The sequence below is a fragment of the Sander vitreus genome, chromosome 2, assembly GCF_031162955.1.
Source record: "Sander vitreus isolate 19-12246 chromosome 2, sanVit1, whole genome shotgun sequence".
NCBI lineage: Eukaryota > Metazoa > Chordata > Actinopteri > Perciformes > Percidae > Sander > Sander vitreus.
In genome coordinates, this window is record NC_135856.1 from 38,571,769 (window position 1) to 38,584,694 (window position 12,926).

General features: G+C 41.2%; 1 protein-coding gene across 1 annotated transcript in view; it reads right to left on the reverse strand.

Moving 5' to 3' along the window:
• Positions 1–1,580: 1,580 nt before the first annotated feature.
• The window catches only part of sorcs3a (sortilin related VPS10 domain containing receptor 3a), a 358,459-nt gene continuing 347,113 nt past the window's right edge, over positions 1,581–12,926 (reverse strand). The window contains exons 23-27 of the mRNA XM_078270418.1: positions 11,320–11,451; positions 11,086–11,185; positions 6,462–6,567; positions 5,157–5,317; positions 1,581–1,639 (exon numbers count right to left, since the gene is read on the reverse strand). Coding sequence (XP_078126544.1) covers positions 1,581–1,639; positions 5,157–5,317; positions 6,462–6,567; positions 11,086–11,185; positions 11,320–11,451 — 558 coding nt within the window. The remainder of the gene's footprint in view (positions 1,640–5,156; positions 5,318–6,461; positions 6,568–11,085; positions 11,186–11,319; positions 11,452–12,926) is intronic.

Here is a 12,926-nt window from a genome sequence, read left to right on the forward strand (position 1 = left end):
ATAAAAAAGCAACAGAGAGGATTTCTAGTCCCTCCCTGTTTAGCCAGCAAGCTAACTTAAGCTAACGTTAGCTTTGTAGATATCGTGGGGTTTCCCAAACTGAATAAATACCGCACATATGAACACAAAACTGCTTGGCTAGCTCAATCTTGTTGTAACTAAGATATCTGCTGAAAAAATTTGAAGTAATAATAATCAGAAGGAAAAAAAAGTGAATCGATTTAGCTCCGCAAACTTCACATGTAGCATGAATCACTTTATATGAAATTATATGAGATTAGAATTATATGAGATATTATATGAGAGCTTCTGTGTGTTCCACTTTGGTTCCTAAATTGGTGGTTGGTTCCTTATGAATATAAATGTTTCAAAAACAGTTTTGGATTCAACTCTGTAATGCTGACATGGAAATGGCGGAGTAATATTTGTAGTGATGAACATGGTGTGCTCAAACGACTGATTTGAGCACACTCTAAATGTCTAGATGACCAATCAGATTGCCTGACAGATTATCTTGTATACTTCGGAATAAATCATGTGAATATTGTGAATTTGATCACTGGTAGCCACAATAGAATAACTATTCATAATACGTGATTAAGCCTTTGTTCTGAGGCCAAATCAGAACTATCAGAGCCATTGTCCTAGAGGCGGAATGTAATGCAATGATGCCAATGTTCATATAGTTTTAAAAACTGTCATCTGTGTAAAAATGTCTGAATATCTATTGTATATGCCTAATGAAAATATCAACACATTGAACATGAATATGGTAAGGTTGATCTTTTTCATTTAATTTCTAGGGAAATGGTTGAAAGTTAAATCTGTAGTAAGCCAATACAGTTCTATAAACCCGTTCTACTAGATACATATCGCCCAACAGCAACTGAAGAAAATGAGAGCACAACAAAACTCTGGGCAAAATCGATTGGGTTCTTTTGACGAACGATTAGAAAATGACTATTTACAACACTTGCTTATCTACAACACGGAAATTGTGTCCTCAATAAGAACATGCACAAGTCAAGGACCTTAGCAAAACAAAGTTGATTTCTTTAAGTAATGTTTGACTTTTTAACAGACTTTCAAACAGATCATTGTCAGATCCTGTGTCTTCGCCATGGTACTCAGACTACGAGCATGTAGAAAGTAATAATATATACATTTAACAGAACAGATGATCATATCGTACATTTCAACAATATTCCCTGTTTGATTGAAGACTCAGACGTTATAGTCTATATATAGGCAGAAATGATATTCGAAGCAAACTCCTTAGGAAATTTACATAACTCTTCATGGGTTTTGACAAAAGATATTTCACTCTGCAAATCAATGTTGTTATGTAGCTTATACATCCACAAAACGGAATAAGTCTTGCCAGTAATTACAATGATCTCATTGAGCAAATTGACATTTGCTGCATGGATGTTTTTGAGCGAGGCATCCGTGCAAGTCTGTATAAATGAGGTCCCTTAGAAAACTATTAACATCAGTTGTGTTGAGAATTACAAAACAGAAAAAGAGAACCCCCGACACTGTAATACTTTGCTCTGTACATAAACTGTTGCTCTCCGGTTTTACACGCTAGTACAGTTTGGAATCTCCCTTGTGCTCTCGCAGGCATTTCCAACTCCCCCTATAAGCAGAAATAAAGGAAGGAAAAGAAGAAAAACAAGAGAAGAACAAAGATAGTTAGTTCTGCGTCAGGACTTCAATGTCTGTAAAACAAATGACTTCTTTGACACTGACACCTCATGTTAATTACTGAGATGCTGTTTTATCAAAGGCTCTGAAGCTGTTTAATAGCATGGGAATTGGAAAGTGAGCCATTAAATATGAATGTGTCTGTTTTATTATGACACCTTTAGTTGATGAATGGACACACACAGAATGACAATAAATTGCAGTTTTGAAATGTATTATTTCTTTGAGACAAGCGAGAAGCTGTTTGACAAACTGGGGGTGTTGAACATGAAAGATGTGAGCTTTTACCAGGGAGGGAGGCTCTTTTTTAAATGGACGTAGCAACAGTGATGTCACCCATTGGTTTTGTGACCTGCCGTTTTGAAGCCTCGAGTTTGGCAATTTGGCCATCGCTATCTTGTTTTTTTTTAAATCGGACGTGAAAATGTTGGACTAGAGGGCGTAGCTGTGGAGTACGCGGCTACGCCTGTTGTCTATGGTTGCAATGGCGCTGCATTAAGCTAATCGCTATAGAGGGTATAAAGTTGCCGATTTTCAACAGAAAAACGAAACTTTAGTCTTAATTTGTCACATAGGCTACAATTGACAGTACAATGTAATGAAATTCAATTACTGGATTTAACCCATCCTAAGTATTAGGAGCAGTGGACAGCTATACAGTGAACATCCGGGGAGCAACTTGTCTTGCTCAGGGACACTTTGACATGTGGCCGAAAAAGCCTGGGACCGAACCGCCAATTTTGTGGCTGAGGGGCGACCACTCTACCTCCGATTCACAGTCACCCCAGGCTGAAGTGAGTCACCATGCCAAGTTTTACCGGCAGGACCTCCGGATACTAATGGCAGTATACAGAAACACTTTCCTTAAGTTACCAGCTAATGCTAATGCTAGCTAGCAAGCTTGGTTAGCAAGGAGCTACGGAACTCTGAACAAGGCATTTTTAGGCAACCAAATCTTCCAATCAACTTTGATGAAGTGAAAACACACAGTGGAAGGGTCAAATTGTAAGATGAAAACACGGACAACACCCAAAACAAGTTCACAGCTATTTTTATGTACACAGTGCCATGGTGAGCATTGCTAAGGCTAAAGCGCGTATCCCCGCCCCATTTTTCAGGTCTCTACCGTTATTCTGAATTTAAAAGCCTATGTCATCAGCTGAATAAGAGCCAAATGAATCCAGTAAGTGCACTTTCCAGATGACCTGCAATGCTTTCTTTTTTTGTTTTGTAAATTTTATTTATGCAGATTTTTATATATACAGGCGCACATAATGCAAACAAAAAAAAGACAGTAAACCAGACAATTAAAACACAACAAAGCAAAAACATACAGCCAGCACTTACTCATTATATAGAAAAGAAAAAGTATTAATATACATGTCGATTCACTGAACAGATGTCCCAGAAAGACCACTCACACAGATTGAGTCAAGGAGGCCTGAGCCGGAGGGGAGTGGAAAAGTCTCAGTATGGATAACTAACAAAAGTTAAAAACTAGGGCTGTCAAACTATTAATTTTTTTAATCGCGATTAATCACTGAAGTTCTATACTTAATCGCGATTAATCGCATATTTTATCACATGATTAAAATTCTATTATTTATCATTTCAGAACAGTTTTTAAGTACATATTAACAATCAAAAGCAATTATTACCAGTGTATCTTCATTGGAAATCAAATGAATGCAAAGAAAGTTACTTTATGAACTTGATTTTAAGATTTGTAATTATTTATTTACTGTAAACGAAAGAAAAATGTGTGAATCTGTCATTATCGCACAATTCCTCCAAGTACCTAACTAAAAAACTAAAAATCCCTATCCTTACCAGAGTCAATCTAGTGTTTAGTAACTCCTAAATAATGTTGATTCCTCACTGACGTCCAGTGATCAGCGGTTAATGAGACAGTGTTTGCAGCACCTTGCAGCTGTTCAGTGTGGCTGCTTTCTCCGTGTCGTACAGGCTGTGTATCCGTGAAAACTACTGTCCCTCTCAACGGCAACGAGACAGGTCAGAACATGCCAACTGTAGTACGTCTTTAAGACCCGAGTCCTCTATGATGCTGACAGGTCTGCAGTTAGTTGCCACCCGTTTCGCAAGAGCTGTAGTAATTTTTTGGGATTTTTTTGGGAACTACATGCTTAGCTAGCTCCGTAGCTGGTAGCTCAAGCTTGCCGTGCTTCGGTGATATTTTAATTTGGCTTCACACAACGTGCATATGGCTTTCGACTTGTCTAGGAGCTGTCCGGGAGTTTTGGAAAATAAAATGCTCCATTCAGAGTTATTGCTGCTGTGTTTCTCCATCATGCCTGCAGCCTGCAGCAGCAGGATGTGTTACGAGGAAGTGGCAGCTTGACGATAAGTAACGGTGCTGCAAAGGGTCAAAATAGTAGCTGTTAGGCACCACGCAAAGCCCAGTGAAGTGTAAAATAAATTAATAAATGCCGGCATGCGATTAATGCGATTAAAAAAAGTTAATCGCGTCACGTCGGTCCTTAATCACATCGCGATTAATGCGTTAGCGCTGACAGCCCTATTAAAAACATAAAAAACATAAAAAAATAAAAAATAGCAGTACAGTGCATTTAGGTCCCCGTTTGTGGTCTATCCTTCCTGATGTATTCTATGAAAGGGCCCCAAATCTTCTTGAACTTATCTTGAGAGTTAGACATGGACAACCGAACTTCTTCAAGGAAACCATATCATTTAGCCGCCTCTTGAAGCAAGGAGGGGAAGCTGACTTCCACTCCTTTAGGATAACCCGCTTTGCAATGGTACCAAACATGAGGGCTTGTTGTAAAGCGGATGGAAGAAACCTGCAATGCTTTCTTTTGGTAAAGCTGCAAAACAGACTCTGTGCACCACATAAGGTCAGAGTAAGAAGTATTCTGCCAATTTGTGTTTTTGTGCCGGATTGTAATATTCTTTTTAAAATAAGTCATATTGTGACCAAATAGTGCAGTGATTAAGGCTGCTGCCTTTGTGCTCTTGCTGGCCTATAGAATCCTGAGGCAGCATGCTTAAACATGTTGATTTTATTAATTATTCATTGTTCTCAGTACTGCAAGCCTTGCTGAATTCTATTCTTTACTATGTTAAAAACCCAGCCAGGACCATGGCCAGAAGCTCCTTCTGCTTCCTCTTCTCTGAATAATTAGGAATGCTAAAAGGAGATTACGTGCCGATTCTTTGTTTTAAAATTAATTCTAATTCAATAGCTAAAGTATGCCTGGGGGGTGAATCTGCACACATTTATTCTGTGCAGTCTCACTTTTACTCTAATAGCATCTCCAAAACAAAAGAAACAAATCCTGTCTCAGACCATATGACCAAAATTCCTTTTCATCCCTTTCAAGGAACGGTCTTTACAATTAACAGTGTTGTCAGCAGGTACATATTTGGATTGCGTACATTATTTGACCTGAATATGAAAGTTCTTCACTTACTTTTGACCCTGGCATCCACTTCCTTCTCCATGAGTTCTTTGGATGTGGAGAACTCACTCAGAGTGATTTTAGGCGTGCTGTCACCCTGGCCCACCGAGCCAATCATCTCCTGCTCTTTCTCCTGGTTAACCTCAGCGTATATGTTGATCCATGGTATTTTTCTAAAGATATACAAAAAAAGAGATTGACAAATGAGCCTCAGAACAATGAAAAAAACATCTAGCAGCAACATTTTTCAGTAAAAAAAGAAGCAAAATGTCATTATTATATCACATATCACATTATGTATCACACCTCTTAACAAAAGTCATTTTGAGATGACAAACTTCTCTTAAAAATAAACTAGGGGCGGAAATCACCAGAGGCCTCACGATACGATATCATCGCGATATTTATGTCACGATACGATATTATTGCCATTTTAAACACATTGCAATATTCTGCGATATACTGCAATTTATGACATTTTTTCCAACTTCAAAAGAAAACTTTGTCAACATATTTTTTATCTGAAAAGATCAATTTCTGTTTGTTCATCTCACTTCAATTTTATTGCTGCAAAATGGGATTGTCAAGCAGACAAACTGACCAACACATGCATAATAAAAGATCCACACTTGGCGTCTGTTTATCGATACAGTATTCCCACGGAAAATATCGTGATACTATGCTGTATCGATTCCTCCCCCCCCCCCCCCAAGCTATGGACATTCCAACTTTCAAAGTTTTCTTGACTATAATTATACCTCCATAACAAATCCATACGCAAATTACAGTAACATTTGTATCTTTTACAACTAATATACATCTTTATTTAGTCCCTATCCAATTTATTTCCAATTACTATTCATTTTGGTTATTAATTGCTCTGTTTTGTCAACTGTGAGATTTCTTGAAAAATGCATGCTTTTTAGACTAATGGGGAAAATTTCATATCCATAATTAATGACAGCTTTTCCATTTCCCCCGACTTTTCAAGAGCATCATTTTAAGTATGAATAATTTATCCAGCAAATAACAGCTAAGGCCCAGCAAGCGCATATTAAACCATTTAATGGTAATTTTCTCCGCATTTTATCAGTGATTGGTGCGTGTACCTCATGCATTGGAATCCTGCTAGAAATATGTCTACAACCTCTACGGGGACTTGTCGAATCAAATTCCCAAACATGACAGATTGATTGGTCCAGACTGTGCTCATTTGGTATCATCAATAATGGATAACATGATAATAGATATATAGTAGGGTTCTATATGATTATGCTATGTGCAGCAGGTGGAAGTAATCACAAAAGTTGCCTGTACCTCTTGAATTTGTAGATGAGGAACACTGCTAGGCCCAGGAACACCACTGATAGGAGCATGAGCATAGCTGAGCTGCTGTGTCTGGGGTTGGAGTCCACCAAGGGTGCTGTGGGAGCGGGAGAGAGGACAGGAAAGACTCTTCTATTGTGACATGTGCTTCAATGTTTGCCTTTTTGTCTGTTTTAAAGCTATAGTGCATAGTTTCTGTCTCCCCCATTACATGAGTAAAACATGAGAAACTGTCGGCGCATCCACATGATACAAGCCTTCAGTGATCACGCACCCCCCTTCTCCACACAGTTGCTAGTAGCCAAGGAGGACATGGAGGATAAAAACAACATGATGGATCCTCAGAAGAGGTCATTATCTTCACTCGATTTTTTGCATGCGAAAGTTGGCGGGTGACACCAGTTTCTGAACATAGTCATACTGACAAATCCAGAGAGAGTTGTGAGGAGCTGATAGTCTTAATTAGCTTTGTAGCAACTCATTGGGCAATGGCTTCAATATAACAGAAGTTCATTAATATCAAAAAGTCACGCACTACGCTAAAGCTTTAAACTTTTACCTGAGCCTGCCCAGACTAGCCATTTGATGTGATGTAAATGAGTGTACATAAGTAAAGTAAGTATGTGGAATAAGTAAGTGAAGTGCAGTTGTTGGAAGCCCTACACTGTATATGACTGTTTTAGCTAGTTTAGCATTTGGTTACATGTGGTACATTTACATTTATTTGTATTATACATTTTAAATAATGTTGTATGGTGGATAGTGTTTGCTCTCATCATTGTCCTGCATTGGTCTTTATTGTGACTGTCATGTGGTGAAGCAAAGGACAATAAAGTGCCTAACCTAACTACTGCATCATAATGTTCATCTATGTGCACTGTCCCTGATAACAAGTAAAGTGAAAAAAAAGGAATCTAAAATAACATATAACTGAATATAGAAGGGTTTCCAACAACCCTGTTCCATGTGTTTCTGTTTGAGTTTGGTAGTTTAGCATTAGCCTATATCTGGTACATTTACATCATAATGGTGGGACTTAAAGGTCTCCTAATGTAGCTCAGCGCAAATTCTTTCAGGAAGACCTGAAAGAATCAGTCTCTCCTAAAGCAAATCAGCGCTTGAGGCGCTCTCCTTCTGATAATCCAATCAGGAACGGCCAAAGATTCCATAGGCCAATCACAGCGTCACAACACTGTTTAAAAGCGCTTTCTCTCCCTGTGCTATCAGCTGTCATTTCAGAAAGGCGTCGTGTTGTCAGTCGGACGGCTGTATGGCGCTCGTTCCCTTGCTGTTTTGTACCGTGCTCTGCTGTCTCGCTATGTCGGATTTCGAGTCTGATCCCGCATCGGACCCAGGTCCGGATCTCTTCTCATCTCCGGCGGCAAATCCAGCTTCTTCGGACGGCGTCCGCCTGGCCTGGTCTCTCTGCCCGTTCCCGTTTCGGCCGGCGCAGCGTCGGAAAGGATCATCCTGCAGCTTCGGGATCGAGGTATCGTGGCGGCTCCGGGCTTATCTTCTCCGGAGCTCTGCGAGCTGGCTGCTCAGGTCGGATGCATCTCGCCGGTTCCCCCACCTCCTGCTCCTGCGGCGGCTCGCGGTCAGAAGTGGTCTGCGAAGGCGGATGCCCCTCCTCGTGCCCCGCCGAAGAGGCGCGGTGCGGGTTCCCTCAGCCTGGCGGCTGCCGCGGCCATGCCGAGTGGGTCATCTGACACGGCTCTGATTCTTGGTTCTCTTCAATCCCTGGCCGGCTCTCTTCAGTCCATGGATGCAAGGCTGCAGTCCACTGAATGCTCGCCCGCTTTCCTCGGTTCCTCAACTGCTGCCACCGCTGTGGCCTCCATGTCTCTGCCGGCGCGCGGTTTTTCTCAGCCGGCCCCTACAGCCCCCGGAGAAGCCGACTTTTCCCTGGCCCCTGCAGGGCAAGGACATAAACCTGGTGAGCCTAATTCTGCCTTCCCCGGAATGCGATAAAAAGCTGGTGTCCGGGGACAGGTTTTCAGCAGAGTTCAAGTCCGCGGATCCCAGGTTGTGCAAGAAGTTGTCCATCGGGCAGTTCTTGGTTGATTTCGAAATCCATCGGCCCCGCCACATGCTTGGAGTTTCTCGGCATTACTTTAGATTCTGTAAGCATGAAAGCGTCTCTCCCACTCGATAAACTGATGCGCGTTCGCAGCATCGCTGCGTCCCACTCTTCCGCCGTTTCCATCTCTAAACGTGAGTTGCGCTCCCTTCTCGGGCATCTCAATTTTGCCATGCGCGTAATCCCGCAGGGGCGCTCGTTTATTTCCCGGTTGCTGGACACAGTGTCCTATGTCTCTCAATTGCACGATCGTGTTTCTGGTCTCACCTTTTGGAGTATTGGAATGGGGTTTCCTTCTTTTATGATGAGTTAGTGCATTCTTCTGACTCTCTGCGGTTTTTCACCGACGCTGCCCCAGTTTTCGCGGTTGCAGCTGCTTCTTCTTCTTCACAACCGCGTTGCATTGTGGTATACGGGAGTAAAATGTAGGGTACATCGTATGTACACTCAAATTAGCTGTGCATTGTGGGTATTTTATAGTGGACATAGTGAATGAAATTAACCACCGAGAATTCGAACACCAGTACAAAATTGTGAACACACTATGTAGTGCACTATTTCAGTGAAAGAGAACGGTTTTGAACACAGCTCATGTTTGCTAGCTTGCAGTCTTCTTCTTCATTACCTTTGTGGGTGCATTGCTATGCTACTTTGCGTGTTACTGCCACAAGTTTCTATCAACATACAAATTGCAATCTTTCTCATTTTCCTGATTGCACATTCACATAGAACAACTCTACTTCAGAAAGGATATAAAACCCATGTTTATTCACCAGTAAATTAAATCCACTGCTAGTTAAGAGTACTGTATATATATATGACAATAATAATGAACTATGACATTATGCTCTTATTTTTAATATCTCCAATGTTATAAGTTGTGGTAGCGTGAAATTGTTTCTATTGCTGGGCAAAGAAGGTGACAGCAGCAGCAGCAGGTAATTCTGACATTTCACAAGGTTTTGAAACGGTTAAATGCACTTACATTTACCTCAAAGAAGAAGACAACCAAACAAGCACTTACTATGATTAATGTCACAGTCCACGGTTTTTGCTTTATAAGCCGTCCACCTTAAATTCTCAGTATTTTGAAGAGTGCATTAAGGTCTATGATTGCAGGGAAATGGCATTGCACTTTCCGATGATTCCATGCTACTCCCGAGCCTGTTAGCACAGAGACGGGGTGCGTATGCCGCTGACCTTTCTCAAGCAGCTTGAAGGCATTTTGGACCTTTTCTTGGGAGGGGAAATATAAAGAGGGATCCAGCTGGGTACACCTCCGATGTCATTAGAGTGCAGCACGCCACAGAACGTCAGAGCACATGCCAAGGCTGCTAAGAAGTAGCACTCTGAGCTACAGACAACTCCTGGCTGTGTGCCTCCAGAGACTGTGTTCCTAATGAAACCAGCCAAGCAATGAATACAGTGTAAGTCTGTCTGTCTAGCAGTGGGACACAGGAGTTGCTAAGGACTACCAATACCAATAAAATAGTTCTCCAGCCCCGTTATTTACAACCAATGTGCCTCCCTGAATCCAGCATTGATTTGATACTTATAACCGCAATTTGTTTTTTGGCAGGAGTGCGTTTTGAAGGTCTCGAATGTCGACCAACCTTCCCATTTTTAGCACTTAAGAACTGAGTTTTGTTGACTCTTCAAGCCATTCTGAATGCTCTTTTTTGCCCTTAAATTGTACAGTGTTCTTTCTCAAGGACTAAATAATCAACATAATTATACTCGGTGTAAAACTCATTTTGTGGTTGGATGGCGATACTAGAAATAGAACAGATGTTCAGCTTTTGATGGCAGGCATAAAAGATCGTCTCAAGGAGCTCCATTTAAAATCAAACCCCCTCTCATGCTCCCCTGTGTTCTTCTGCCTGAAAAGGAGGCAGACTGACAGGAATTTTAATTGCTGGACTGATAGGTTGGATATTTCAACATACATGTTTCAAATGTATTTCATATCTTGTATGTAGTGTACTACACAAGAAAGTTAGTCTGGGGCAACCTTCACCCACAGGAATAGACACATAGAGAATGTGGGAATCTATTAAAGGCATAGGCCATATAAGGAGTAGTGTGAGGGTAACTTCATTCCACTAAAATAGATAGATTGGAATGTGTGAAGCACCAAAAAAAGTATAAAGCAGCAGTTATTTTGATGTTTGTTGAGACACTATGGGTACATGCTCTTAGGAGTGTGTACACATGGTTATCTCCCTCTCTCGGAGAGAAACCTTGGCATATACATTTGGTGCATGTCAACTGTTCTCCCTCTCATGAAAGTTTGTTTGTTGTGTGAATAAAGCTGCATTTGATTTGAACTCATCGGACTGGTTGTCATCTCTGAAGTCTCCCAACATCATTTCTGAGTTATTAACCGATAACACTGGACCAAAGAAAACTTCTTGTTGTCAAAACATGGTTATTTCCATTTCTCGGCTAATGATACGACATAATGAAATACAAGTTAAGGTTATTGTTGATAACATAATGGCAGTATTGAAAGCAGTGAGAGCGAGTGTTTCTTACCCAGTGTTAACTGTGTGTTGTACACAATCACCCTTATACCAGGCTTGACCTCGAACTCCACCAAGTTTTGGTTCAGCGCGCTTACAATTATATTGGATACCTGTTAAACACATACAACGTGGAGTTTTACAGTCAAAGAGCAGTTGCAGTCACCTTTTTGTTTATGTATAGAGTAATCTATTTGATAGGATTTCAACAGTTTGTGATGTAAAATTCAATCACAGTCACCCATACCTGCTCTAGCTCCTCCTCACTCTTTTTTCTGCCCTCTGATTGGTTCTTGTGAGGTAACAGGAAGAGCTCAGCAGCTGTTGGAACTCCTGGGAATACGGCTACCAAGAGCTGTCCCTCCGGGAAGTCGGACACCTGTGACAAGGCAGGGAGTATTACAACAAGCTTTATCAAATAAAAACATGTGACCTTCAATCAATCAATCAATTTATGTTATTTATTATTTATCATATTATCAAATTTCAGGGAAATGTAATCCTGTCAGTTCTTGTAATTTATGCATTAAATGCAAAAAATGTATTTACACGTTATGCTTATTTTCAGGTTCATACTTGTATTTAGAGGTTATAACAGAATAGGTTTACATGGTATAATTAAAAAAAATATATATATTTTTGTTGTACTGCACATTGCTGCAGCTCTTCTTTTCACCCTGTGTGTTGAGCTCTCTGTTTTAGCTACAGAGTGAGGTATCACACTTCTGTTACATCTTTGTTGGGAGTCGCACATGCTCAGTAGCTAGGTAAGGACTACTAGCCAGTCAGAAGCAGAGTATGAGGGCGTGCCCTGACAGTACCTGGGTAAGGACTACTAGCCAGTCAGAAGCAGAGTATGAGGGCGTGCCCTGACAGTACCTGGGTAAGGACTACTAGCCAGTCAGAAGCAGAGTATGAGGGCGTGCCCTGACAGTAAGGACTACTAGCCAGTCAGAAGCAGAGTATGAGGGCGTGCCCTGACAGTACCTAGGTAAGGACTACTAGCCAGTCAGAAGCAGAGTATGAGGGCGTGCCCTGACAGTACCTAGGTAAGGACTACTAGCCAGTCAGAAGCAGAGTATGAGGGCGTGCCCTGACAGTACCTAGGTAAGAACTACTAGCCAGTCAGAAGCAGAGTATGAGGGCGTGTCCTGACAGTACCTAGGTAAGGACTACTAGCCAGTCAGAAGCAGAGTATGAGGGCGTGCCCTGACAGTACCTAGGTAAGGACTACTAGCCAGTCAGAAGCAGAGTATGATGACGTGCCATGCTAGCAGCTAGGGCTGGACTACAATAGAGCTGTTTGGAGCAGTTGGTGAACAGTGTTTTCTGTTGGAGATGGTAAGTCCCTTTGGGGGGGACTTTGGGCTTTTTCACTTTGTAAACCTTTAACACAACAAAGTTAAGGGAAAAAGCCAAAAAGCATAATATGAGCACTTTAACTCTTTTAGATCACATCCGGTCATATTGCCAATAATAATAATAAAATATGCCAAAAAAACTCAAAATATATTTTTTAAATTCTTTATAATTTTTTTCTAAATCGATCACGAGCTACGAGCTACATCCACTCTACAGATTTATTAGCTAGCTAGCTAGCTAACAACAACAGTAGTGTCAGTGGTTGTGACAGCGTTGACGCAAACAGACAGACAGACTCGCAACGTGAAAACAAAACCAGCCACACGGTGTTGCGGCTGCTGCAGTGACAGAGCCGTTCGAAAAACAGCAAAGTTTCCCTTTTATCTCTTGTCCTCCTGCTGATCTAACAGAAACAAGGGAAGGGAAGGCCACCAAAGTATGAGGGGGACATTGCCAACAGTCCTCAGTTGCCCTGTACTGTGCTTTAAATCT